Source organism: Emys orbicularis, chromosome 1 (genome assembly GCF_028017835.1).
Source record: "Emys orbicularis isolate rEmyOrb1 chromosome 1, rEmyOrb1.hap1, whole genome shotgun sequence".
NCBI lineage: Eukaryota > Metazoa > Chordata > Testudines > Emydidae > Emys > Emys orbicularis.
Genome location: NC_088683.1, coordinates 92,130,444 through 92,156,468, shown reverse-complemented (window position 1 = coordinate 92,156,468; position 26,025 = coordinate 92,130,444). Strand labels below are relative to the sequence as shown.

The following is a 26,025-nucleotide window of genomic DNA, read 5'->3' as shown; positions in this document are numbered from 1 at the left end:
TTGCAGGAGGAGGTTGAGAAGCTGAGGCTGCACCAATGGATGGATTATCCTGCTTCAGTTGGTAATTAGTACTAGCATGCTGTCTGCTCTAGCTACAGACAGAAACAGGTATATTAATACACCAGGGGTATCTGACTGAACTTTGACAATGTTTAACATTCAGTTCCCATTTATTGTGTTAATACAGAGGTAATATTTTAGACATGTTTACAGGTGGGCTTGTTACTTGAGATCTCTTTGTCCAGTACTGAATGGAGAAAGCTGAGTGTCTACTGGCAAGTTCTACAGCTTTCCCTGTGCTGGAAAAAATAATTTGCTCTTCAAGCTATAAGTAATCCTGAAGTAAAACTGACAGCAATGATCAACAGTTATATTTTTTTTATTTGTTATGTTGTTTGTGTGTCATTAGTAGTAAATATTGAAATGTTATATCATTTAAAAATTCTTCATCTTGAAAAACAATATCCATCAAAAGGCAGAAGGAGATAAGAAATGGGAAAGGGTGGTGGATTTCTTCACAATTTCTGAAAACCCCTTCTGATCATTTTTACCCATAATTTCTAAAGATCTGCAGACTTAAAGTAAAATTGCATTGTATTGATTTTGTGTGTGATGTGAGTGTATATAGCATCAATTTCTAAGTATTGTTCCCAATGTTTATATAAACAATTCAGAAGTTCACCATTTCTTAACATAAAAGAGTTATTTCTGGCTATCAGTTAGAGGAATGAGTTCCTTATTTTGGAATAGGTAAGGAGTCTAGTTTTCTGAGTGATAATTTCTGCACTCATTCAAATCAACACTCACAGTATTGCATGTACTGCAAAAGGAATATTACTTTATATCACCAAATAAATAAATGTAATACTTTATTAAACAAATATAGATAAGATAGGTAGCGACCAGCACTCTAAGATGACCCCAATTCTATCTTTGAATGAAATAAATGTGTCCTTCATGTGTCCACTTTGGAAAAATGTCAGCAAAGTTAGGGACAAGGCAGGAAAAAGATGATAGATCAGGAAATCTGATTGGTCAGATTTTGCTGCATCCTGCAAATCCTACAAAATCAGACGAACATTTTGAAACAAAGAAACAAACAAAAAGCAACAGATGGAAATCACTTTTATCGTAAGACCCTCCAGAAATGAAAATACCACAACGGAATATGGAAAATACAATAAAATTCACTTTGAAAGGGGCTCTTATTTTCAGCAACTCACAGAAGCAACTGGTATTGTCCAAAAATGTAGAATTTCATTGTCTTTATAGTTAGGCAGGACTTAATAACATGACTCAGTATAAAAAAAATGAGGAATTATTATAGAAATTATTTTAAAAATCAAGTCTTGGGGACTCTAAATAGAGCGGATGGGAGAGTGGGCAAAATGAGAAGATCCAATATCCCACTTCTTTTCCTTTAAATTGAGCAGCAGCATCATACAGACAGCAGCAAGTAGTGGAGGCAAAAGGAGGATGAAAATGACTAACTTGCCGTTTTCCAGTCTCCATTCAGGCCATCTCCCAGTGACTACACACAGACTTCCTCCACTCACAGTTTGTCATCTCTTTGTACACATTGTACTATGGAGCTAGTAAGTAATTTGAAGATGTTTTCATGGCAAAGATGGTAAGGGACTTGAGGAAGGTGGTACTAAATGCCACTGGAGCAGTAGGAGTGTTGCAGTAACTTCTAGGATATTATGAAGCTGGCTATTCATTGCCTGGCATGCCCTGGGACATGAAGCATATTTCAGGACTGATCTATGAGAAGACTTTTGGGTACTGTAAGGAAGGGAAGGGGAACTACCTTATATAAGATGGTAAGGGCCTAAGTATATGTAATGAATCATATCTTGGCTAATATATAAGCAGATTCATATGTCATATAAATGTTGGCCTAGTTTAGTTTGGTTAATAACACCTTTGGATAAACCTTTTGGGAAGGAGCACAAAGAAAGCCTTCTTGGCTTACTAAATATCCTGTTATTCAGTTTTTTGAATGTTCCTGAATGTCTCTAACTTGGGTACAGGACAAAGAAGACACCTCCCAAACATGACCAGGAAAAAAAAAAGAAAAGGTAAGTTCATGTCTTAAATGAGATTAATAGCTTTGTTGTTGCTGGTAAGTAGATAAACATGATATATACTCTATTCTGTACTGTGGAATTTTGTAGATGGTCATAAATATTAATTATTATAATACAACAAATTGGGGGGAGTAATTTATAAAAACGTATCATTTGGGGTATAAAAAGAGTGTGCTGCGACTTAAGTCTTTGCCTTTGTTTCTATACAGCATTTTGTATATGTGTAGATGTAGCAAATGCATTGGCTACTCACCCGCAATTGATCACTGGGGTGTGGCATTCTGTACATCTGCTGAAATAAACCTGTTCCTTGGTTCTGAACTTGGAATTAGCTGTGGTCATCTGCTACAGCAAGTAGTGGCAGTCTGATTACCTAGGTTCATAAGGTAACCTGTGGGCCTGGTTGGTGATCCTGAAATATCTTTACAGGTACTAAAGGTTTTCTTGGAGAATGTGATGCGTGATGCTGTTACTTACACTGAATGTGCCAAGTGGAAGACTGTGACTGCCATGGATGTGGTCTATGCTCTAAGCTACATTCTACTGATTCAGCAAATAAAGGTTCTTTTCTTTCCCCCAGGAATGACCAAAAATTTAAATCAAAAGGTCTTCTCAGAGCCATCTATGCTTTCACGATAAGAACTGTTCTAGGCTTGTATTCTACATGCTAAATTGTAAATACATATTGTCCTACCAAAGAAAACTACACTTACTATTTAATCATGTTATTTTAGTAGGCAGTAAATTAGTATGTTGACCAGTAAGCAACATTGTATGAAAACAGCTGTGTTTATGTTCTCTAGCTCCCTGGCACATATTGGGGTGGGGATACTTGGAGAACAAGTCATTAATTGTAAGAGGGCTCAGGAAAGCACAGGCTTGATTACTGTTTAGTTATGTACTTTATTTCATTTGCTACATATTCAAGTCATATATTTAAAGAAAAGTATTAAAACGCTTTAACGAGGATTGGGTGGTTCTAAAAACTCTTCTTAAGACACCCGTTAATTGGAGGTGGCCTTTGGAGCAGTCTGTTTAGCCATTTCCTCCGGCAGCAGTCTCACAGGGGGCGGAATCTCCCGGGGAAGGACAGAAGAGCTCTTTCCAGTCCCTGCTAGAAAGCTTTTTTTTTTTTTTTGGGGGGGGGGGGGGCTGTTCCTGGAGTCGCACATCAGCTCTGGTCTCCAAGGGGTGAAGATGAGGATAGAAAATGAGGGAACAGAGAAGGGAGCAACGGGGTGATTTAGGGACCAAAATATCTTTTCTGTTTGGCTATTGAAAGCGAGATTTACCCATTGGTTAGTTTGAAAAGCCCGCGCTGCTAAAGGATTGGTTAATGATAACCTTCCGCTGTATTTCCTCTTTGAAAATACTTAGAACTACATAGACTTCTGTAGGTGGCGTTTTGAATATTCACTGAGTATAAAATTATCTTCTGCGGGGTTTTCTATTGGATTTTGAAACACCATCGTGTAACAAAGGGCTAGGGGTGGGGGTAATCAAAGTATTTTCTATTTTGCTTTTAAACAGATTGATCACGTGGAAACCTTTATTCTCAATCTGGCTAGAAGTAACCTGTAAACAAGTCGCTAATGGGTTAGTTTGAGGTGGGGTATATGAATGATAAGAAGGAACCTTGAATAATTATTGAAGGGTAGTTGTGCCACCCTCTAAATAACCACACCACAGATTAAAACACAAACTACAACGAGGATCGAGAGAGGTTTCAGCCCATTCTGTGGGTTAACTATTTCCATTATCCCCGCCCCTTCCTTATCTCCGGGGATTTGTGTGCATGATGGTTGTTCAGCAGTAAGAGACCGAGAGCAGGGATGACATTGATTAATGGACTGGTCGTTCTGAAAGAAAAATAGCGAGACGTGGAGCCTCTGATATAATGGAAGAAATAAATATGCACCGAGGTGGCAGAAAAGGGAAGGCGGTTTTGTAGACCGAGTGTCGGGGGGGGGGGGGGAGTGGAGGGGCAGCAGAAGAACGCGGTACTGCGCTGGTTCTAGGATCCTGAATTTCAGGGAACCAGCCAGCTTGTGGCGACCGCTTTCTATCTGTGCTTCCAGAACTCGGCCGTTATGGCCTGATAGGAAGCCAGCGAAGCCTACTTGGCGGGGCTCTTTGAAGATACTAACTTTAACCTGTGTGCTATTCACGCCAAAGAGAGTCACCTCCTGCCCAAGGACATCCAGTTACGCCGGCGTAACCGTGGTGAAAGGGTTTACAGGCTGCTCAGCTCAGCTCTCTTCTGCAACTTCCAAACGACCCAAAGGCTCTTTTAAAACCCACTACATTCACGCTGAAAGGAGCTGTAACACCCCCACAACTTGTAACATTTGTTAATTTTTATATTTATGTTCTTATATTAACAGTCCCAAATAGCAAGATTATTCAGATAAAATAGAGAGAGAGGGGGAAAGCATTTGAGTTTTAGCTACAGGAATTTAAAGAACGATAGAAACAATGAAGCAAACCAACGATCCTTCAGGCAGATAGGATTTATAAATTTTGAATAAGCAGATAAGGATATTCATGGAGCCAAAACTTTTTAGGCGAACCTCTAGGATTATTCTTCAGTAAAATAGAGTACTGAACCGTGTCATCTGGTAAAATTTCAAATACTTTATTTACTGGACAAACCGTTTAGCCATATTTTATATTTCTTGGGGGGTGGGGGGCGGGACACCTCACCGAAGTATTGGTTGGAAGGGGGAGAAACGAGAAGGACGAGGGACACCTACATTTTTCCTTAAAATTTGAAACCCGATATAGTTCAAACTGACAATGCCATTTACTAAAGCGAAATCAGTCCCCCCTCGATATAGGAGGCATATGCAATTTTTAAAAATGCTTTAACAAGTCGCCTGAAACTAACGCACAAATACAGATTGTTTCAAAAAATACATTTTGTTGTAGTTTGAAGAACACAAGCACCAGCAGTTAGTGATAGCAGAGCTCTTTGGATGAGAAAGTGGATGGCTCTTAAAAGAGCCTTTGGGTTATAGGTGTTTATAGTCTTATAGCAAACTATTTACTTGGAGCTGGTGTACTTGGTGACGGCCTTGGTGCCCTCAGACACAGCATGTTTGGCCAGCTCCCCCGGCAGAAGCAGGCGCACAGCGGTCTGGATCTCCCGAGAAGTGATGGTTGAACGCTTGTTGTAATGAGCCAGGCGAGACGCTTCCCCTGCAATGCGCTCGAAAATGTCGTTCACAAAGGAGTTCATGATCCCCATGGCCTTAGAGGAGATACCGGTGTCCGGGTGAACTTGTTTCAGCACTTTGTACACGTAGATGGAATAACTCTCCTTCCTAGTCTTTCTGCGCTTCTTATCGCCCTTCTTCTGAGTCTTAGTCACAGCTTTTTTAGAGCCCTTCTTGGGAGCGGGAGCAGATTTTGCTGGCTCCGGCATTTTTGTTCTGTGTTCTCTCACACACTATTTAAATAAAAAAAATTGCAATGGCGAAAGAAGCTGACGGTAGCTCTATTTATAGAGAACTTATGCACACTAAAGTCTCACTTTACTGATTTTCTATTGGTTCTGAGACAATAGACGCGTTCCGAATCTTCCATTAACCTTCTCATTGGTCAGAGTTACATCTCCATCGCCATTGGCTGGTCAGACAATTAGTACTTTTCAGCCTATCACAATGTTTTACAACGCCAAATAGAAAATATATAAAGGCAGCGCAAAACTCATTTTTTCTGACTTTTGCCAACTATCATAGCAGTTTTTGTTTCGTGACTTACAATGTCAGGCAGAGGAAAGCAGGGAGGCAAAGCGAGGGCTAAGGCGAAGTCTCGCTCCTCACGGGCTGGACTGCAGTTCCCAGTGGGTCGAGTGCACCGCTTGCTCCGCAAAGGTAACTATGCTGAGCGGGTGGGGGCCGGAGCCCCGGTCTATATGGCTGCGGTGCTCGAGTATCTGACCGCTGAGATTCTCGAGTTAGCTGGCAACGCTGCTCGGGACAACAAGAAAACCAGGATCATCCCCCGTCACCTGCAGCTCGCTATCCGTAACGACGAAGAGCTCAACAAACTGCTTGGGAAAGTGACGATCGCTCAGGGGGGTGTCCTGCCCAACATCCAGGCTGTACTACTCCCCAAGAAAACTGAGAGCCACAAGGCCAAGAGCAAGTGAAGCTGATCAGAAAGCAGCAAAAATCTTCAGTCCAAAACCAACCCAAAGGCTCTTTTCAGAGCCACCCACGAAATCAAAAAAGGGCTTAATTATCTGTAACCATCACACTTTTAAAACAGTAACTTTTTCCTTCCTGGGAATAAATGATTGAATTGGAGTTACAGTAGCTGGAATATCGGTATCTGAAAGAAAACTTTTAACAATTCTGCAGAAGTCTGTTTTCCTACAAACAAGACACTGAAACTCCCCTAGTTTGAAATACGTATTCGTTAGTTTTGTAGAATGTTTGTAGAAGACAGAAACCTCCCGGACAGTGAGTTCACTGTTGAAAGCCGGATTAAATTGGCACCATTTCCTTTTCGTGTAATTGTTTGGCCAGTTTGGCTGGTCGGTGTGAAAAGGCGGGAATTCCTAATATGACGGTAACTTATTACTAGATGTGGTTTCCAGAGACAATGCAATAAAATAAAATGGGAAATACGGTACCCTTTATCGGTTATTTGTTCTAGATCTCAAAGTTTTCCAAAAGGCCTATGAATTGACTTTGGCGGGAAGGGCGAGGAATAAATTTGAACTAAAACATTTATCAAGACTCTCCTCTTCAACAGTTAGAGCGTCAATGAAAGTAGACGGATTTCCTCTGGACGGGAATAACGTTCCGGGTTGTCTGGCCAATCCTTGCACAGAGCGGGGCTTTTCAAATTTACCAACTGCTTCATTCCCTCCCACCAGCAAACCAGAAAAGGATTTTGTCCATATACAATCATCGAGCCCTGTAACTCGCCCCTGTGAACAAAGGACAGGGCACATATATTCTGACTCATCCCTTTGAGAATGTATGGTGATGCCTGTTTCCTCCAACTGCTTGAAAGCTGCACGCTGTAGGTAGTTTTTTTTAATATATCCGCCTCAAAAGAAAAACTAAAATAACCATGAATGCGGGGGGCGAAGGGAGGAAATTAAAGCCGAAGTTACTATAATCTCTTTACTCGGGGAGAATGAGCTAATACAGTAAATTGCACACACTGTACATACTTTTGACCGGAGTCGCTTCTCTTTAACCCGGAGTTCTCCTTTACCCCTCACTGTGTGTATAATGGTAAGGGAGGAAGGGAACTGGTCCTAGAAAGCAGCATGACGTTACAGTAAGTGAACCAGCTCTGTTTTTGAAAGGGATGGGTGGCTCTTAAAAGAGCCGTTGGGTTCATCTAAAAAGAAAGTGACTCTTTACTTCTTCTTGGGCGCTGCCTTCTTAGCCTTTGCTACTTTAGGTTTGGTTGGCTTGGGCTTGGCCGCCTTGGGTTTCACCGCTTTGGCCTTAGCCGGGCTCTTAGCTGCCTTCTTGGGCTTAGCCGCTTTAACCTTTTTCGGGCTCTTGGCCGCTTTCTTGGGAGCAGCAGCTGCTGGCTTCTTGACTTTTTTCGGGCTTTTTTTAGCGACCGCAGCCTTTTTGGGTTTCTTGGCGGCGCTGGCGGGCTTCTTGGCAGCTGGTTTCTTAGGCTTTGCCGCTGGCTTTTTCTTCGGCGCCTTTTCCTTGGTCTCAGCCGGTTTCTTGCTGAGTTTAAAAGAGCCCGAGGCGCCGGTGCCTTTGGTCTGCACCAACGTACCTTTGCTCACCAGGCTCTTGAGTCCTACTTTGATGCGGCTGTTGCTTTTCTCCACATCGTACCCTCCGGCGGCCAGAGCCTTCTTAACAGCTGCCAGCGAGACCCCTTTACGCTCCTTGGAAGCGGACACCGCCTTGGTGATCAGCTCGGTAACGCTGGGACCTGGAGGCTTGCGGGCTTTAGAGCCGCCTGTCGTCTTCTTCGGTTTTTTAGCGGCGGCTTTTGCCTCAGGAGTAGAGACAGCAGGAGCTGCAACAGGCGCCGTTTCGGACATAGTGACTATTATTTCTTACACACTAGCAAAACAAAACAAAACCACTTGGGGTGGACTAGTTCAGTTGCCTGGTATTTATATACAGGAGCAGTCCTGTGATTGGTGCGTTAAGGAACCCGCCCAGCAAGGCAGATCGGAGTCTTCTTCCCGCTCGATTTGTGTTTTTCACGGTTTAAAAAAAAAGTGTATTTTTTTGTCCAATATATGCCTCACAATAACCCAATTTCTTATCTGAGTGAAGAGGAAACTGGGTATTTTGTTCAGCAGAATTTCAAGTTGAATAAAGGTGGGTTTAAAGAAGAGTCAATAAACATTAAATCTTGGAATTGTAGAGATTTAAGGTGCCACAAGTACTCCTGTTAGTTTTTCCTTGTGAAATAAAAGGTAATAGTTGTTCATAAAACCACAGTTACAATTAAATATTATTCTTTAAGGCGTTTTCTATATATCAGGGTAGAAAACCCTTGATTTGAATCAATTTCCTCTGTAAAATGATTTCAAAGTGAAGAAAGTAAGACAAACTTCTTCCAGGCTTTGAACATAGATTGATATCTAGCTCCCTGAACTAAATCTTTCACTTCCATTAAATCTTTTTAAATATTTCCTATTTCCACAACACCAATAACTAATTAGAGGCTTATAGAGATATGTTTATGCACTGGAAATCTTTATGGGAATAATTTTTAAGTTGCATCTTTCTAAGTGTTCCCATATAAGATAAATTATCATTCTTAGCTTATCCTTGGGAGCTGATTTACAAATAGACTTGGAATGTGTTGAAAATTTTCTTGGGGATTATAGTCCACAATACTATCATCTGATGAACATGATAGACGGAAAGATGGTCATTATGTATGTGGTCTATGCTGAGAAAGGCGAGGGCCACACTCTCTACAGAATTGGTGGCTGTCCATCCCTCCACCCCATTAAAAACAAATCAGATCTTTCAAGCTTTCACAATAAGAACTGATATTTTAGTAGCTTCTTCTTTAACTCCAGGGGGGGGGGGGGAAATGCTAAACTACTAAATACATAACTTTCAGTAAAACTACATTTAATATTTCTACCTGTATTCTAAGCAAGAAATTATCCTCCGTGGGCCTATTAAAAATAGGTTGTTTCATAGCAGTTGTATTTTTTTTCTCCAGCTCTATATCACATATGCGGAAAAAGGGTGGATCCTTGAAGAGTTGAAACTCATAAAATACATTCATGTGGTGGATTTAAAATATTAAAGCTTTTATTGAGGAGAAGAAGATTGTTCTAAATACTTTCTGCAGTAAATGATCCTATGACTGGGGATGGTTTTGTAGGGCCTTCCAAAACATTCTTTGGCAAGCTGAGTGACAGCAGACACTCATCAACTAGATTCCCGCTCCAGCTAGAAAGCAGCATTATTGAAATATTAAAAAGAATTTTTGGTTGTAATAATTTTTTAAGAAATAGGTTTGGAAGATACAGCTTCCAACAAGTTAAGAGTCTGAGTGTGGGATCCAGCCATTCTATTTCTGCAAACTCTGCCCTATAGGAAAATAGCCACAATGTAATTGTATAATGGGGTTGGATGTTTTTGGCCATTCTTTGAACTGAGTGAGGGAAAGGGTTCAGATTCTTTGTGATTTCTATCTGGCTACTGGGAATGGGATGAAACCCATGGGTGAATTTGAAAATTCTTCTACAATGATTAGTCAGTGAAAATCCTCTGTGTTTATATCATTCTAATATTCTCTTTTAAGCAGAAATAATCTATAGCAGTTGGAGGATGCCTTAAGTACTCATTCAGAATGTTCTCTCTGACTTTCCAAAACAAAAGAAAACCTTCTGCAGTCTTTTAAAGACCTTTATTCCCATGAATCTGAAGAAAAATAACATTTAAAAGAGAGCAATTATTGTGTGTAGTTTGGGGTGAGGTATGTAAAAGATAAGCAGGTGGCTTGAACAGTTTTTATGTAATGATGTCTGATCTAATTGAAAAGTGAGCAAAGGTGTGATTTTTTCTTTGTTTTAGGAGCGAAGAAAGGGGAGAGAAGGAAAGAGATTTATGTCTACCGAGCTGTGCATTATTTTTCTGCTCCTGAAGGCCATCTGCTAAACCAGGTGGTTTCTTGTAAAACAAGATAGGTCAGGATGAAAATGCAGATAAAGAAAAGTTATCCTTTTACTACTTAAATATTGCAAGGGATTACTATTTAAGACTGCCCCTGGTCTGTAATCTGTTTGAGGTTTAAGGCAGTGTGGAAGGACAGTAAAGAGATTCTTCATAAAAAAGGGGGTGCCCTTCAGTATGAGAGGGAAGAAGTGTGGGGTAGCGCTTTCATCTTCTGAAAGCCTGCTAATTAAAACACTAACTAGAACAGGCACAGAGAGATTTGCTGCCCATGTGGTTTAACTCCCCTGTCTCCTGAGATTGGTGCTGGTGACGATTGTTCAACGTTAAGAGGAGGATGAGGGAATGGTATACAGATTAACAAATTGTTCAATTTAAAAATAAAATATATAAATAAAAAACAGATAAACGTGGGAGGCAGGGAAGGGAAGGATTCTGTATGGCGAAGGGGTTTCAGCAAGAAAGGAAACCGCAGGAAAACGGGACGCTGGTGTGGTCCAAGAATCGTAAATTTCAGGGAATGGGATAGTGGTGGCGAGAATAGATCCGGGAAACAGTAAGAGTAGACTAGCAGTATCGCATTTCTTTGCATAGCGAAGCGCGGGATTTACAAATTTTCAAATTAGCCAATGGAGCTTGGCTTCTTCTCATAAGCCAATCAGAGAGAAGATTTTTTTCTATAAATACCTCTAGAGCACAACAATCTTTTATTTGAAGTTGAGAGAGAGTGCATTTTCTGAAATGGCCAGGACCAAGCAGACCGCCCGTAAATCTACTGGTGGCAAAGCCCCCCGTAAGCAGCTGGCTACCAAAGCTGCTCGGAAGAGCGCGCCTGCCACCGGGGGAGTGAAAAAGCCTCATCGTTATCGGCCCGGCACTGTTGCCCTGCGGGAGATCCGCCGCTACCAAAAATCTACTGAGCTGCTCATTCGTAAGCTGCCCTTCCAGCGCCTGGTGCGTGAAATCGCCCAGGACTTCAAAACTGATTTGCGCTTCCAGAGCTCGGCTGTTATGGCTCTACAGGAGGCGAGCGAAGCCTACTTGGTGGGGCTTTTTGAGGACACCAACCTGTGTGCTATTCACGCTAAAAGAGTCACTATCATGCCTAAAGACATCCAGTTAGCCCGGCGTATCCGGGGTGAGCGGGCTTAAAGGCTGCACCGCTGCATTCTGACTACTTGAATACTCCAAAATACTTCAAGGCTCTTTTAAGAGCCACTACATGAGCATTGAAAAGAGCTGTAACACGCCCATAACGTGTATCCTTTAATCACAAAACGTCACTGTTGCTGCTTACCTAAATTTAAAATTCTGACAGTAAGAAACCATCTAGGATGACTCTAGATTTTCAAAGTATGTGCTTGAGGTAGCACACAACTTCCAATTAGGCTGCCTTAATTAAATTCTTAATTTTTTCTAGCCAAATTAATGGGTACTTTTGTGTGATGACAAAGGCAGTGCTTTTGTCTTTTATCTCTCTGTGTTTATTAATATCCCCTTTCAAGATGCAATACGTTTCACATTTGCAGAAGTCTGTATTTCATGTAAAAGTATATTTTATATAGCCAAATAAATATTGCCCTATTCCCTATTCAGCATTTAGCTTTAAAAATTGGTTTAATCAATTAGGTAAAATCACTGGTATGTCTTGTAGATAATACTCAAATTGTAAATAAGCAAATAAAGAAGGATGATATTCAGAGCTCGAATTTAAGTGTGTATTTCACTTAGTGGATTATCTAGCGGTGTTCCTCTTGAAATCAGAATATTATACAGGAAAGGGCATGTGGGGGTAAAAATGGTAAGGATGGCCTGGGAGGAGCACACTTATCTGGGAAGCTGAGGAACACACAAATTAGACAGGCATCTGTTTAAAGACACTAGTAATACAACAGTGTCTTTGTATCCAATACAATTTATAATGCAAATTACAGATGAACTGTGAAGAAGTCTAGGATAAAACCCAGAGGTAAAATTTTCAGACTGTCTAATGGAGGGGTTAAAAATAGGCTCCTGGCCAATAATAAATAATAATAAATAATTCATAATTAACCATTAAAATTGTACATTTATATATACTAATGCTAGAAGTTTACAAATAAAAATGTGAACTATCACGCCTTGAAAAGTTCAAGGACCTTGATAAAATATGCATTACATAAACTGGGTGGAATGGCTAAAAACAATGAGATACTGTAATTACTAGTTAAAAACTATACAAGAAAGAGATTAGGCCAAAGAGGTTGTGGAGAAGCTCAGTAAAGCATACCAAAGAATTCATCAAGATGAATTTTCTGAGTGGAGAAGACTATATAGATGAATCTCTATGGATAGAAATCACAAGCTGAAAAAATATAAATATATTAGATGAGCTGTAGTACTGGCCTTCGGAACAAGGTAAGGGGGGAAAAGACAGAGAGAGAGAGAGAGAGTACAAAGTAAGGACCAATCAAAGAGAAAGCAAAATCCAATAGACTCTAGAACACAGAAGAAGAGAGATGTTTCTAGACACTGGCCAGGTCTACACTAGAAACTTTTACCAGTGTAATAATGTTAGTTAGAGATGAACGGACTCTGCATATCTACTCTCCTGCGTCCAATTGTCTCATTGTCTCTTCACAGACCCACTGCCTTCCCTTCTTCTTGTGGTACCTCCAAGCTTACCATGGGCTTGGATGAACTAAGATAAGGTGGGACCAGGTAGCTGAGTAATGAAGAGATGTGCCCAGATGTAAAACAGAGATTTATGTAGTATTTGTGATACAAATTCAGGGATATTTGTTCAAGGGGTTCTTAAAATACTTCTTCCCCCAAAATGAGCTGATTATTATTTTCAAAGTATTCTGAAATGCACGTGCATACAAAAATGCTTTTAAAAGTAATGAATTGTAAAAGGCATGAGGTAGACTTTGTAGTGAAATTTTAGAGAGTTTTGCACAGGGTGCTCCTCAGATACAGCACAACAAGTAAGGTTTCAGAGTGGTAGCCATGTTAGTCTGTATCAGCAAAAACAACGAGGAGTCCTTGTGGCACCTTAGAGACTAACAAATTTATTTGGGCTTAAGTTTTCGTGGGCTAGAACCCACTTCATCAGATGCATGAAGTGAAAAATACAGGAGCAGGTATAAATACATGAAAGGATGGGGGTTGCTTTACAAAATGCCACATTTAGGTCTGTTATTTGCTTCAGGTAACCTACTTGCCTCCAGCTTTCATCCAGACCACATCACATGATCCACTGTCTACAGCCAAGCTCTAACATACAACCGCATTTGCTCCAATCCCTCAGACAGAGACAAATACTTACAGAAGCTCTATCAAGTGTTCTTAAAACTGCAATACCCACCTGATGAAGTGAAGAAACAGATTGACAGAGCCAGAAGGGTACCGAGAAGTCAGCTACTATAAGACAGGCCCAACAAAGAAAGTAACAGAACGCCACTAGCCGGCACCTACAGCCCCCAACTAAAACCTCTCCTGAAGGACGATCCCTCACTCTCACAGACCTTGGGAGACAGGCCAGTCCTCGCCTACAGACAGCCCCCCAACCTGAAACAAATACTCACCAGCAACACCACACCATACAACAAAAATACCAACCCAGGAACCAAACCCTGCTACAAACCCCGGTACCAACTCTGTCCACATATCTATTCAAGGGACACCATCATAGGACCTCACCACATCAGCCACACCATCTGGGGCTCGTTCACCTACCAATGTGATATATGCCATCATGTGCCAGCAATGCCCCTCTGCCATGTACATTGGCCAAACAGGACAGTATCTACACAAATGGACACAAATCTGACATCAGGAATCATAACATTCAAAAACCAGTAGGAGAACACTTCAATCTCTCTGATCACTCAATAACAGACCTCAAAGTGGCAATTCTTCAACAAAAAAACTTCAAAAACAGACTCCAACATGAAGCTGAAGAACTGGAATTAATTTGCAAACTGGATACAATCAGACTAGGCCTGAATAAAGACTGGGAGTGATTGGGTCATTACAAAACCTAAACTTAATTTCCCCAATACTATTTTCTCCCTACTGTTACTCACACCTTCTTGTCAACTGTCTGTAATGGACCACTCTCTTACCACTTAAAAAGTTGTTTTTTCCTCCCTTGGTATCCTGCTGTTTATTGATTTAATCTCATTAGACTGACCTCACACTTGGCAAAGCAACCCCCATCCTTTCATGTATTTATACCTGCTCCTGTATTTTTCACTCCATGCATCTGATAAAGTGGGTTCTAGACCACAAAAGCTTAAGATCAAATAAATTTGTTAGTCTCTAAGGTGCCACAAGGACTCGTTGGCGTTGTTTTCACCACAAGTGAGGAGTATTCAGATTGCTTCATCCATCATAAGACAAGAAATGGTGAATATTAGATGAGAACACAAAAATATGTGCCTACTCAGCACTCTGCTTTCAGAAACAATACTTTCTAGATGCTATTGTTTTGTCAAAAGAATTTTCAATTTTAAATAAACCTCATACACAAATCTTGTGATTAGAGGAGCACAAGTTATGGTCTTCCTACAGCTCCTTTCAATGTGAATGCACTGGCTTTTAAATGAGCCATTGTGTCATTTGGAGTAGTTTTCTAGTTACCAGAATATGGTGATGGAGTCAGGTTAATTGGCTGTCCTTGTGAATATGGTAACACTCTTGGCGCTAATAGCACAGAGTTTGGTGACTTCAAAGAGTACCATCAGGTAGGCTTCACTGACTTCCTGCAGGCCCATAATGCAGTTGAAGGCTGCCCAGAAGAACTAGCTTATATGCCTGATTCTGCCACAGAGTTTCTATGGGATGCTTAGCACATCACTTAAAGAATTTTTGTTTTTTTCTCCCCACATTTATTATATGCTCCTTATATTCTAATTGTCCAACTTGTCACACCAGGGTTGTGATTTGCAGAAGTGCAGAGCTCACAGCTTCAACTGAAGTCCCTGAGAGCTGTGCTTTGAACAGATAAAGTGATATAGAATGCTAAACAATCTGAAAAATCAGGAGTCTCAAATTGTGTACCCAAAATTAGCGGACATGTTTGATCTTAATTTCTTTGTGACTTTTCCCGCATCTATTAAATACGTATGATACCATTCCTCATGTTAGAAGGGTGTTGTTAAAATAAATTCATTATTTTTTTGGTGAAGCAATCAAATAATATACTGATGAGCTCCATAGAAAAGCCTATGAGGAAATTAATAATTTTCTATTCAGAGCAAGCCTTGAATAGGGTGTAGTATATAAGGGCTAAGGCCATACAATTAACAATAAGAAGAGGGGAAATAGCTTCTAATTCATGAACACCAACCATAAGTGCACTGAAAGATGTTGGGGTCCTGTATGTAGTGGGGGAGTGGGGAGGTGGATGGGAATTGAATACTGTATCTGTCACTGTGCCTCAGTGGGTCACAGCTGAGAGTACTAGTTTCAGGACAAACTGCTGAGAAATAGGGCAGATTCACCCCAAATTTGTACTTATTCTATCATTAGATTTACCAAGCCAGTAACAAAAGTAATCTTCTGTCTCTCCACATTGGGTACCAAGAAGTCAAAAATGCAGTCTCCTTAGGCATTCCAGACTTTATTTCACCATGAAGACACTAGACTTTATGATGAGTGGTTGTTAAAAACCAACTTCATCAAACAAAGGGTTCTTCTGATCTCAAGAGATCAGACACATAATCAGGTCAGTATATAACTCAGATCTTACCCAATAATCACATTGTTGCCAATCATTTAGTAATTAAAATCTAAAGGTTTATTTATAAATAAAAGAAGAAGAGACTTTAAGAACATAAGAACATAAGAAAGGCCGTACCGGGTCAGACCAAAGGTTTAAACTTTAAATGGTTAATAGATAATATACATACAATAATTTCAATATTCTTATATCAGGTTTGTAGCAGTGACGTTACAGACTCTGGTAACTACAAAAGAACGTCCATAGATTAGAATGTCTCTTTTAGTTGTAAATCCATAGTCCAGAGAACCAGAGCAGGAAAGAGGCAAGATGGAGGTGTTTCCAGGGTCTTTTATATCCTTTGCCATGCACCTGGAGATTTTTTCTTTCAAAAAGAGCTCACAGTCTCAGTTTGTGGGAAGATATAGGCACAAGATGGAGTCCAGGGTCACATAAGCAAGTAACATGCCTTTACATGGCTTGCTGACTCACAGGGCAGCAATTACCCATATTCTGGCTGGGGCTGGATGTAAACTTGAATAGTCCATTCACAGTGTGCTGGCTAGGCTGGATGTAAACGACCTTGTGGGTGTTACCCCAGGAACAACACATTTAAGATATAGATACATAGTCAATATTCATAACTTCAGATGCAGTGATGATACATGGATTTAAACATGATAATCTTATTTAGCTAACCATAACTTTCCATTGACACCTTACATGATATAATTTATGCAAGTTTTGTTGCAATTGTCTAACTGGTAGCAACAATGATATACATGGTCATATTTCAATCCTAGAGCATCACAGTATCGTAAATTATACACACAAAAGGAACAAATTAGGGTTTCATGGGCAAACAATACTGTCATTTACTAATTTTGAGTGCTTGACTTTGTAACCTTAACTTCCTTTAACATAGATTTTTCCCTCCTGTGTAATGTGCAATTAATATATGATGTATATATGCATGCCATTGTATATAATATAGCTATATAATAAATATATACAAATATATACGTGCTTGTATTCCTCCAGATGGTATTATACATTCTTCCAAAGTAATGATCAGATACATTCTGTTCTTTTAATGACTGGGATCCAAGGCCTTCATGGAGACCTATGTTTCCTTAAGGATATAATCTAGTAGAGGCAGTATCGGAGTTGAATGTAACCATGCAAATATAGCTGGCTTTGGAGATGGCATTCCTGTTTTGATTCTTAATTAGTATTAGCAATCTATCCGCTCTAGCTACAGACAGAAACAGATATATTAGCACACCAGGGTTAAAAACCTAACTAAAATGCAGCCTTAACACTCTTTTAATTTTAATCTGATCTATCTATCTATCTATCTATCTATCTATCTATCTATCTATCTATCTATCTATCTATCTAGCCTTATGGTTTTAAAAAGGCAGACAGAAATTCATCATGTGGAACTATGACCACTGTATCAGAGGGGTAGCCGTGTTATTCTGAATCTGTAAAAAGCAACAGAGGGTCCTGTGGCACCTTTAAGGCCTGGTCTACACTACCCGCCGGAATCGGCGGGTAGAAATCGACCTCTCGGGGATCGATTTATCGCGTCCCGTCAGGACGCGACAATCGATCCCCAAATCGACGCTCTTACTCCACCAGCGAAGGTGGTAGTAAGAGCCGTCGACGGGAAGCCGCGGAGGTCGATTTTGCCGCCGTCCTCACAGCGGGGTAAGTCGGCTGCGATACGCCGAATTCAGCTACGCTATTCGCGTAGCTGAATTTGCGTATCTTAAATCGACCTCCCCCTGTAGTGTAGATGTAGCCTCAGACTAACAAGTTAGTGTGGGTTATTAGCTGGGTTGGGAACTTTAGATCTACAGTACAAACCTCTGAATTGAGTAATGAGAAACAGTAGAAGTAGGTTCTCATCCTGTATGTGGATGAGCCACATACAGACACACCACAGGTCTTCCTCTCTTTGTTCATTTGGTATTTTATGTTTACAATTATGTTAATTGAAGGATGAGTTCACATCTACCAATCTCAATGGGATCTTAATTGAACCCATTACAAGGTTTCACCCTGCTCATACAGTATAAACATTTATCTCATGTTTCACACTTGTAACTTCCTGAGTGGAAAAATTAAGTTTAATTACACTGAATGGTTGCACTGAATTTATGTTCCTTTTGTTTTGTTTTGTTTTTTCCTTGTTCAGTCTCCAAGTTGTATCAGGTTATATTTTAGACATGTTTACAACCTAGTCTGTCACTTGCCATCTGTTTTAACGGTGCCTAGCATTATGAGGCCTTTATTTCATTAAGGTCCCTACATGTTAGCTCAATATATTGAGAAGGGGGGGAGGGGAGATGACAATAACTAACAAAATGATGGATAATAAAAAGGTTTCCCAATAGTTAGACCTCATATATAGCAAACATATCTTGTGTAACTGAGATTCTACTGGCAATATATATTCCTTTCTGTCAGGTGGTGGTAGAAATAAACTAATATTCCAAATACAGGTAATCCTACAATGAGACTGACAGAAGTGAACTAGAGGGTCACACATTTCATCACTTCCCTCCTATCCCCCTCTTTTTAAGGGAGCCCTGCAACTACAGGTTCCCTCAATCTCTCCCTAACCAGGGGTTCTGTGTGTCCTCCCCCCATTTCCTCCTCCCTCCACTCCAGGATTTCCCATTTCTTCCCCACAATGGAAGGTACTCTGTGTGCACCCCCATTTCCTCCCCACACACACACACACTCTCCTTTCCTCATAACAGGTTTCCCCAATCTCCCTCCTGCCACAGATTCTGTGTGCCCCTTCTCCCAACCCCATTTCCACCCCATTCCAGGGTCTCCCATCCCCACCCCGATGGCAGAAGCTCTGTGTGTGTGTCCTTATTTCCCTGTTTCCCACTCCATTCATACCAAGGTCCCCCAGTCCCTTCCACTCCACTGAAAGAGTTTTCTGTGCCTATCATTTCCCCTCCCCCATTTTCCACACGTGGGAGGGGCCATGATGTGAACAATTATTACCTCCTTCCCATTTACTCTTCCCCACCATTCCCTCATGCTAGGGGCTCTATGTGTTCCCCTTTGCCCCTATCCCCTACCAGGACCCCAATCTCCTCTATCACCAGGGGTTCTGTTTGCCCCATTTCCCCCTTGACATTCTCTCATAGCATATCTCCCCTATATCTCCCAGAGGCTCTTTGCATTCTATTATTCCTCCCTTGCCGCCTCACTTAATAATAATAAATACTAGAGAGACAAAAGATTTAATGTCTTTTATTGTACCAGCTTATATTGGTGAAAGAGCCAACCTTTCAAGCTTACACAGAGAAAGCTTGTCTCTTTCACCAACAGAAGCTGGTCAAAGAAAAGATATTACATCATCCACCTTGTCTCTCTGGTATTTATTATTATTAATTATTACCATTATTTTCTTGTATGATAGATGTTTGTTTATTAGTAGTAAGCACTGAACAACAAACCCATTTTTTTTATATCTTTTGCTACTTGTGCAGATTGAAAAAGAATTCCCATCAGAGGGCAATAGAGGATAAGAAAGGGGGAAAGGTGACATATTTCTGTTTTTGAGAACCCCTTCTGATCATTTCCATGCTTTCTGAAGAGCTGCAGACTCATAGCTAAATTGTATTTTATTCAATGTGTGTTGTCATGTGTATAGACAGTAGCAATTTCAAAGTATTTTTCTCAGTTTTTAGATTTGCACTTCAGAAACTCAACTCTTCCCAGCATAAAACAATTATTTATGCCTATGAAGAAGAGGAGTGAGTCCTTTCTCTGGAACGGGAAAGGAGTCTGGTTTTCTGAGTGATTATTTCTGCAGTCATTCAAATGAAGTCATCCTTTTGCATGTACTGCAAAAAGAATATCAACAATAAAAATACCTCCAAATGAAATTAAAAACAAAACGCAAAAACAACAAAACCCGAAATACGGATATAGCGTATGAGGGCATGGCTCTACTTAGCATATTAATTCAGTGTACTCTTTGGAAAATGGCCGCGAAAGATGATTTGTCAGAAATCCTGATTGGTCAGATTTTGCCGCAGATTTCAAATCACTCAAAATCAGAGGAGTATTTTCTAAAGAAAATAGCCACAAATATGAAGCACTATTATCTGAATACCCTCCAGATAGAAAAAACGACAATAACAGAAGATAAAAGAAAAATGCAGTTTGAAATAGACTCTGCTTTCAAGCAATTCAGAGAGCGACCGACATTGCCACAAATGTGGGATTCAGTAGAGGTAGGAATTATAAGGTGTCTCGGTATAAAATATAATTGAAATATAAATCGAAAATGTGTGGAGTCTAAACGGAGCAGTATACAGAAAATGGCGAGTGCGGGAAAAGAGGAAAAAGAAAGAAAAGAGGGTCAATAACCTGTCTCTCAATCGACCAGCATCAAGAGAGCGGCGAGCGGAGGAAGGAAGGAAAAAGGACAAGAAACACTAGACCTCGCCCCTTTTCAGTACCAGTTTTCAGTCAGGTCGGTCAACCGACCATATAAAGAGAGTGCAGGTTCCCTAAGCGCAGTGTGTTTTGTGACTGGTAGCAACATGTCTGGTCGGGGCAAAGGCGGCAAAGGACTCGGAAAGGGGGGCGCTAAGCGCCATCGGAAGGTACTTCGCGATAACATTCAAGGTATCACCAAACCAGCTATTCGTCGGTTAGCTCGTCGTGGCGGTGTCAAGCGTATTTCTGGGTTGATTTATGAAGAAACCCGTGGCGTGCTCAAAGTTTTTCTTGAAAATGTGATCCGCGATGCTGTTACTTACACTGAACATGCGAAGCGCAAGACTGTAACAGCCATGGACGTGGTTTATGCTCTAAAACGCCAGGGTCGTACTCTGTACGGATTCGGGGGCTAAGCCTTTCTTCTGACTTACCTTTAGAACCAAATGACAAGAAACACAAAGGCTCTTTTAAGAGCCACCCATATTTTCATAATAAGAGTTGTGTTGCTAAATAGAGTTTTCTGAAAGTATGTCTTTATATTTTAGCTAGGTACACTATTTGTCTTAGTGTTCCTGCTCGCTAAAGCATGTATTGGAAATGAAATAGAAAATCATGTGAATAATTTCACTGCCGCGTTGGTGATTAAGCACTTGTATTAAGAGACCATTTGTTAGCTAGACAACCTTTGTTTCCTTAGGCATAAGTCTGATAGCCAACTTTCTGACTAACAAGCAGAACATCATGGGTTTCTCGGTAGAGGATAGCTGAATCCTCTTCCAACCTGTCTAGAAATCTATTATTTAGATTCTTAAAACTCAAAACAGCGGCTAATATTTTAAGATATAAGTTATTGTAGGAGGTAAGCATTATGAATTCTCCCGTTAGGGGCACCAAGGGAGAATAGCTATAACGTGTAAACGGGATGTTTTGGTCCATTTCCCTCCCACCCACCCCACCCCACCCCCACCCCGATGGTGGCTTCGTGTCCAAGGGGACAAAGGGAGAACAGAGGGAGGGACGCGTAGAAATTGTAGGCGATTTAAAGACAAAATAAAATTCCTTTTCCTATCGGGGCTGAGGGATGAAGGCATTTAGAAGTGTAGAATATGTCCTTGCCGATGCCTCTGAGTGACATTTACTCGTGTATATTAGGAATTCCCTCTCCCTCCTTTTCCCCTAGACTAACGAGACAACAAAATCTGGAAGGGAGAGGGTGGTCCTTCTCTAATGCCCTTTCAGGATACTCCAAAATACAATCTGAGAAATAAACATTTCAAAGTAGCAAGGATCTGGTCAAATGATGAAAACGTCAAAAAATCAGTCTATTGAAAAATCTTCACTCTTTTTTCAGTTTAATTTTAAAAAAATCGTAGTCCTGGTGCTCCTAATGTCTCCCCTTTCCCCTGTCTGTATTACTGACTTCTGAATCTATGTCGGTGAGTTGAGTTGGATAAAAGTATTTCTTACATCAAGCCATTTCACTGGCTCAAAACCAGTCTGTCCTTCATATCAAAATGCTCTGTCCACTTAGCCTGAAACTATATATAATCTTCATCAAACCCTTTAGATTTATCTTCAGCTTGATCTAAAACAGGTACCTGGCATGAGCAGAGGCAAGCTGTTACATTAAATCACCGATCATTGGTCATTTCCATTGTCCTGTTCCGTTAGTGACTGAGAACGCAAGCTACTATGTCTTTTATAGATTTGAAAGTCACAATACAATATCTTACATCATGTTTGGCCTCCAAAACTGTGAAGAGTGCAGCCCTGACGTTTCAGCTCATAACTGCGTTAATGGCTGCCACCCACTTTCTTTCGGCATTCTCATGGTAGGAGCCAGTATCCCTCAGTTAGGCTTTCAGTATAAATTGAGTTGCTCTAAAAATTCCTTAAACATAAGGAAAAACCTTTTACTCCAGACCCTAAATTATTTTACATTCTCAAAAGAAAACTACATTTGTTTGCTGGTGCTGTAGTCTATATTTGAAGCAAAAAGCTCCTATTAATCTGCCTACTATAAATATATCTAAAAGCAGCTGTGGTTGTGTTCACCAGCTCCCTTTACACACTTGGGAAAACCTGAAATGCTGAAATTTAAAATACACAAAAACCTAATTTGGCTCGTTTGTTATGGTATTTAATTCTTAATTTGAAACGTGTTCAGATAAATTTTAATGGATTACATCTTTGTTACTGAGTTGGGCGACTCAAAACACTTTCTGGAGTAAGAAAGCATTTAGTTGGAGGCAGACTGGGAGCATCAGACACAGTCTCTTTAGCCAGTTTCCCCGACCCCAGCACCAGCCATCCACTCCCCGAAAAAAGATAATCGTAACTGAGGGCTTTGCTGCTCTAGCTACAAATTCGTATTGTCGAGGTACCTTTAATCCTCATAACAGTGGCTAATATTCTTTTGAGACTGAATTACAGAAATTAATTTGGAAGTTGCATTTTCCAAATTAGGTAACTGGGATTAGTGCGGGAGCCAAGCATAGTCTCTTTATATAATCCACATTTAGGGGAGTACGTGGGAAAAGGCACAGTTTAGTAGTGTAATGGATGGAAGATGTCTGTGGCCGTGGCACATCGGCTTCAGTCTCCAAGTGACAAAAGCCAGGACAGTCAGAGAAGCAAAATTGTTGGTGAGTTATAAGCAACACCTCCTTCTGCATCTGGGAGGTGATTAAACTAAACCCTTTCGTAAATTTGAAAAGCCCGCGCTCTGCAAGGATTGGGCGGTGATAAACCCTTTTGTACGTTTGAAAACATCGCGCTGTGCAAAGATTGCCCAATCCCAACCTGTCCTATTTTACCAGTTAAAGGAGCTATATCTAAACGCCCCTGCAGTCTGTCGCGGGGAGTGGTTTTGAATACGCATTCGGTACCAAACTATTCCCTAGGGTTTCCTGTTTGATTTACAAACAGATTCGCCATCCATTTGGGTGTGCGCGCTTTTGTTTATAAGCATAGTTCATAAACCAAATAAAGGAGGAAGAACACCTTTAATCAATCTTCCCGTGAGAAACTTGCTGAGGCAAACGTTAAATACCGGTGGTTAAGCACGCAATCAACATAGTTTCGATATTTTATATAAGGTAATTATTCATATCAAAATGTCTTTTAGGCAGGGTGCTTTGAAATTTTATGAGTGTCTCCCACTTTAAATGGAACGTTTAAAATGAGTTATGTTCCTGCGTTAGAGACGGAGTGTCCTAAAAGTACCCTCTCTTTCTAGTTGAACCGCAAAAACAAGAGAATACTGGCGCCCGCCCCACTATTAATGCAAATTAGCGGCCTGCTTTTTTTGGTTAACTATTGGCTGTTAGACGTATAAGCTTTCACATCGTACCTCATCATTGGTTAAAGTTAGATCCTCATCCCCACGGGATGTTGACAGATCTGTGACCTTTTTAGCCTATCATAAACCGTTTTATTGTAAAAAGAGAAGAGATATAAAAGCAATGTGTGAAAGTGTCATTCCTCCCCCCCCCTTTTTTTTGAGTGAGGCGCATTTAATAGTTTTTGCGTCATAATGTCGGGCCGAGGAAAGTAGTCAGGTAAAGGGCGGGCTAAAAGTCTCGCTCTTGGGCTGCAGTTTCCAGTTGGCCGTGTATACTGTCTGCTTCGGAAATGTCATTATGCTGAGCGAGTAGATGCCGGAGCCCGGGTCTATATGGCTGCGGTGCTGGAGTATCTGACCCCTGAGATTCTCCAGTTGGCTGGGAATGCTGCTCGAGACAAGAGAGCCAGACTCATTCCTCGCCATTTGTAGCTTGCCATACCGTAATGACGAGGAGTTTAACAAGCAAGAGCTGAAATTATCTGACTTTTTGAGACGAGTGAAACAACTACAAAAGAATTTTTATTTATTCCCGATTCATCTTTGGAAACATTAATTTAGAAGTATCATAAGAGTGGGAAATGGATTAGAATCTATATGAAAAGTAAATTATAGCCAAAGGGTAATAACAATGACCAGCGTTCCCCTCTCCACTGCTTGGATACCGATTGAAAAGAACGTAGAGTTCCAAATAGCCCACAAATCTGATTGGAAAACAAATAAATTTCCTGGGGGGAATAATTTGTAGCCACTGATCTTCTCAAATGTTCTTGCCAAAATAGATAGAGAAGCCTGGGCGAGACGCTTAATCTCGTTTATAAAGGGGGGGCAGTGTGAGTTCTCACTGGCCAATCCCGGCAAAGTGCGGTTTTTTCAAACTAACTACGGCTCTGATCCCTATTCCCGCTCCTTCCAGGTCAGAAAAGGGACCTTTGTCTATAGATCACTAACATTTTAGCATTTCACACTGTTTTTCTCCGAGAGCGCGGGACTAAAGCTGATATGGAGGAGGTAGGATAAGAAACGTACTAAGAAATACCCTTTCCCAGAGCCGTGTATCTGTCCTCTTCTGTTACCAAGTGAGAAGGGAGTTTCTGCCCTTCAAGGGAGACACGGTTAGGTTATTAAGTAAGTGATCCCAGTGTTTCAGCTCCTTTGGGGAAGGGATGGGTGGCTCTTAAAAGAGCCATTGGGTTTGTTTGGCTGAGAAGATTCCTTTCCTCTTTAATCAGTTTCACTTCTTGGGCGCCGCCTTTGCTGCTTTAAGTTTAGTTGGCTTCACAGACTTGGCCTTCACTGCTTTGGCTTTACCCGGGCTCTTAGGTACTTTCGTGGGTTTAACGGCTGTAAGCTTTTGGGGACTCTTGGCCGCTTTCTTGGCTGTGGCAGCTGCTGCTTTCTTGGCTTTTTTCGGGCTCTTTTTCACGGCCGCAGCCTTTTTGGGTTTCTTGGCGGCGCTGGCGGGTTTCTTAGCAGCTGATTTCTTAGGCTTTGCCGCTGGCTTTTTCTTCGGCGCCTTCTCCTTGGCCTCGCCAGGCTTCTTATTGAGTTTAAAAGAGCCCGAGGCGCCGGTGCCTTTGGTCTGCACCAAGGTGCCCTTGCTCACCAGGCTCTTGAGCCCCAGCTTGATGCGGCTGTTGCTTTTCTCCACATCGTACCCTCCGGCAGCCAGAGCCTTCTTAACAGCTGCCAGCGAGACCCCTTTGCGCTCCTTGGAAGCGGACACCGCCTTGGTGATCAGCTCGGTCACGCTGGGACCCGAGGGTTTGTGAGCTTTGGAGCCTCCTTCTGCCTTCTTCGGTTTTTTGGCGAGGGATTTCTCCCCAGGAGCAGTGACAGGGGGAGAGGCAATAGGTGCCGTTTCCAACATACTGGCAGAGTATCTGACGGTCTGGGACAGAAAGAAACAACTGCAGCAGATCAGATGCCTGGTATTTTTAGAGACGAACTGAGGTCTGATTGGTGAGGTAAAGAGCCCGCCCAATTTCATTGCAAAAGGCCTCGCAGTTCACTGTGTTTCTTTGTAATCAAAAAGTTAAATTTTTACGTAATATCTGCTACCAAATCGCTCAGTTTCTTAGCTGGGTAAAGGGGAAACAAGGTATTTTAAGCCTACAGAGTTTTCAGTTGTAGAATATAAAGATGAGTTAAAGAAGAGCCCATAAACTCTGGATCCTGAAGCGCTAGACAGCTCCGGACAGGGTAACTTGTTTAAACTTACAAATGAAAATGGTACAGTTGTCAATAGAATTACATTCACCATGAAAT

At 41.1% G+C, this 26,025-nt stretch overlaps 6 protein-coding genes and 1 pseudogene across 6 annotated transcripts; 4 read left to right on the top strand and 3 right to left on the bottom strand.

Moving 5' to 3' along the window:
* Positions 1-5,130: 5,130 nt before the first annotated feature.
* On the bottom strand, positions 5,131-5,514 carry LOC135883554 (histone H2B 8). The gene has a single exon (XM_065410750.1). It carries the CDS (start codon positions 5,512-5,514, stop codon positions 5,134-5,136), a length of 381 nt encoding a protein of 126 aa, XP_065266822.1. The 3' UTR covers positions 5,131-5,133.
* A 301-nt stretch (positions 5,515-5,815) lies between these two features.
* Positions 5,816-6,243, top strand: LOC135883521 (histone H2A type 2-C). Its single transcript, XM_065410702.1, has one exon. The coding sequence runs from the start codon at positions 5,854-5,856 to the stop codon at positions 6,241-6,243; it is 390 nt and encodes a 129-aa protein (XP_065266774.1). The 5' UTR covers positions 5,816-5,853.
* A 1,227-nt stretch (positions 6,244-7,470) lies between these two features.
* Positions 7,471-8,124, bottom strand: LOC135883442 (histone H1-like). The gene has a single exon (XM_065410558.1). It carries the CDS (start codon positions 8,122-8,124, stop codon positions 7,471-7,473), a length of 654 nt encoding a protein of 217 aa, XP_065266630.1.
* Positions 8,125-10,972: 2,848 nt separating this feature from the next.
* Positions 10,973-11,383, top strand: LOC135883467 (histone H3). The gene has a single exon (XM_065410595.1). It carries the CDS (start codon positions 10,973-10,975, stop codon positions 11,381-11,383), a length of 411 nt encoding a protein of 136 aa, XP_065266667.1.
* Positions 11,384-20,494: 9,111 nt separating this feature from the next.
* LOC135883582 (histone H4) lies at positions 20,495-20,987 on the top strand. Its single transcript, XM_065410787.1, has one exon. The coding sequence runs from the start codon at positions 20,516-20,518 to the stop codon at positions 20,825-20,827; it is 312 nt and encodes a 103-aa protein (XP_065266859.1). The 5' UTR covers positions 20,495-20,515; the 3' UTR covers positions 20,828-20,987.
* A 2,962-nt stretch (positions 20,988-23,949) lies between these two features.
* Positions 23,950-24,189, top strand: LOC135878885 (histone H2AX-like; annotated as a pseudogene).
* Positions 24,190-24,260: 71 nt separating this feature from the next.
* On the bottom strand, positions 24,261-25,658 carry LOC135884426 (histone H1-like). Its single transcript, XM_065411795.1, has one exon. It carries the CDS (start codon positions 25,625-25,627, stop codon positions 24,992-24,994), a length of 636 nt encoding a protein of 211 aa, XP_065267867.1. The 5' UTR covers positions 25,628-25,658; the 3' UTR covers positions 24,261-24,991.
* Positions 25,659-26,025: the final 367 nt, after the last annotated feature.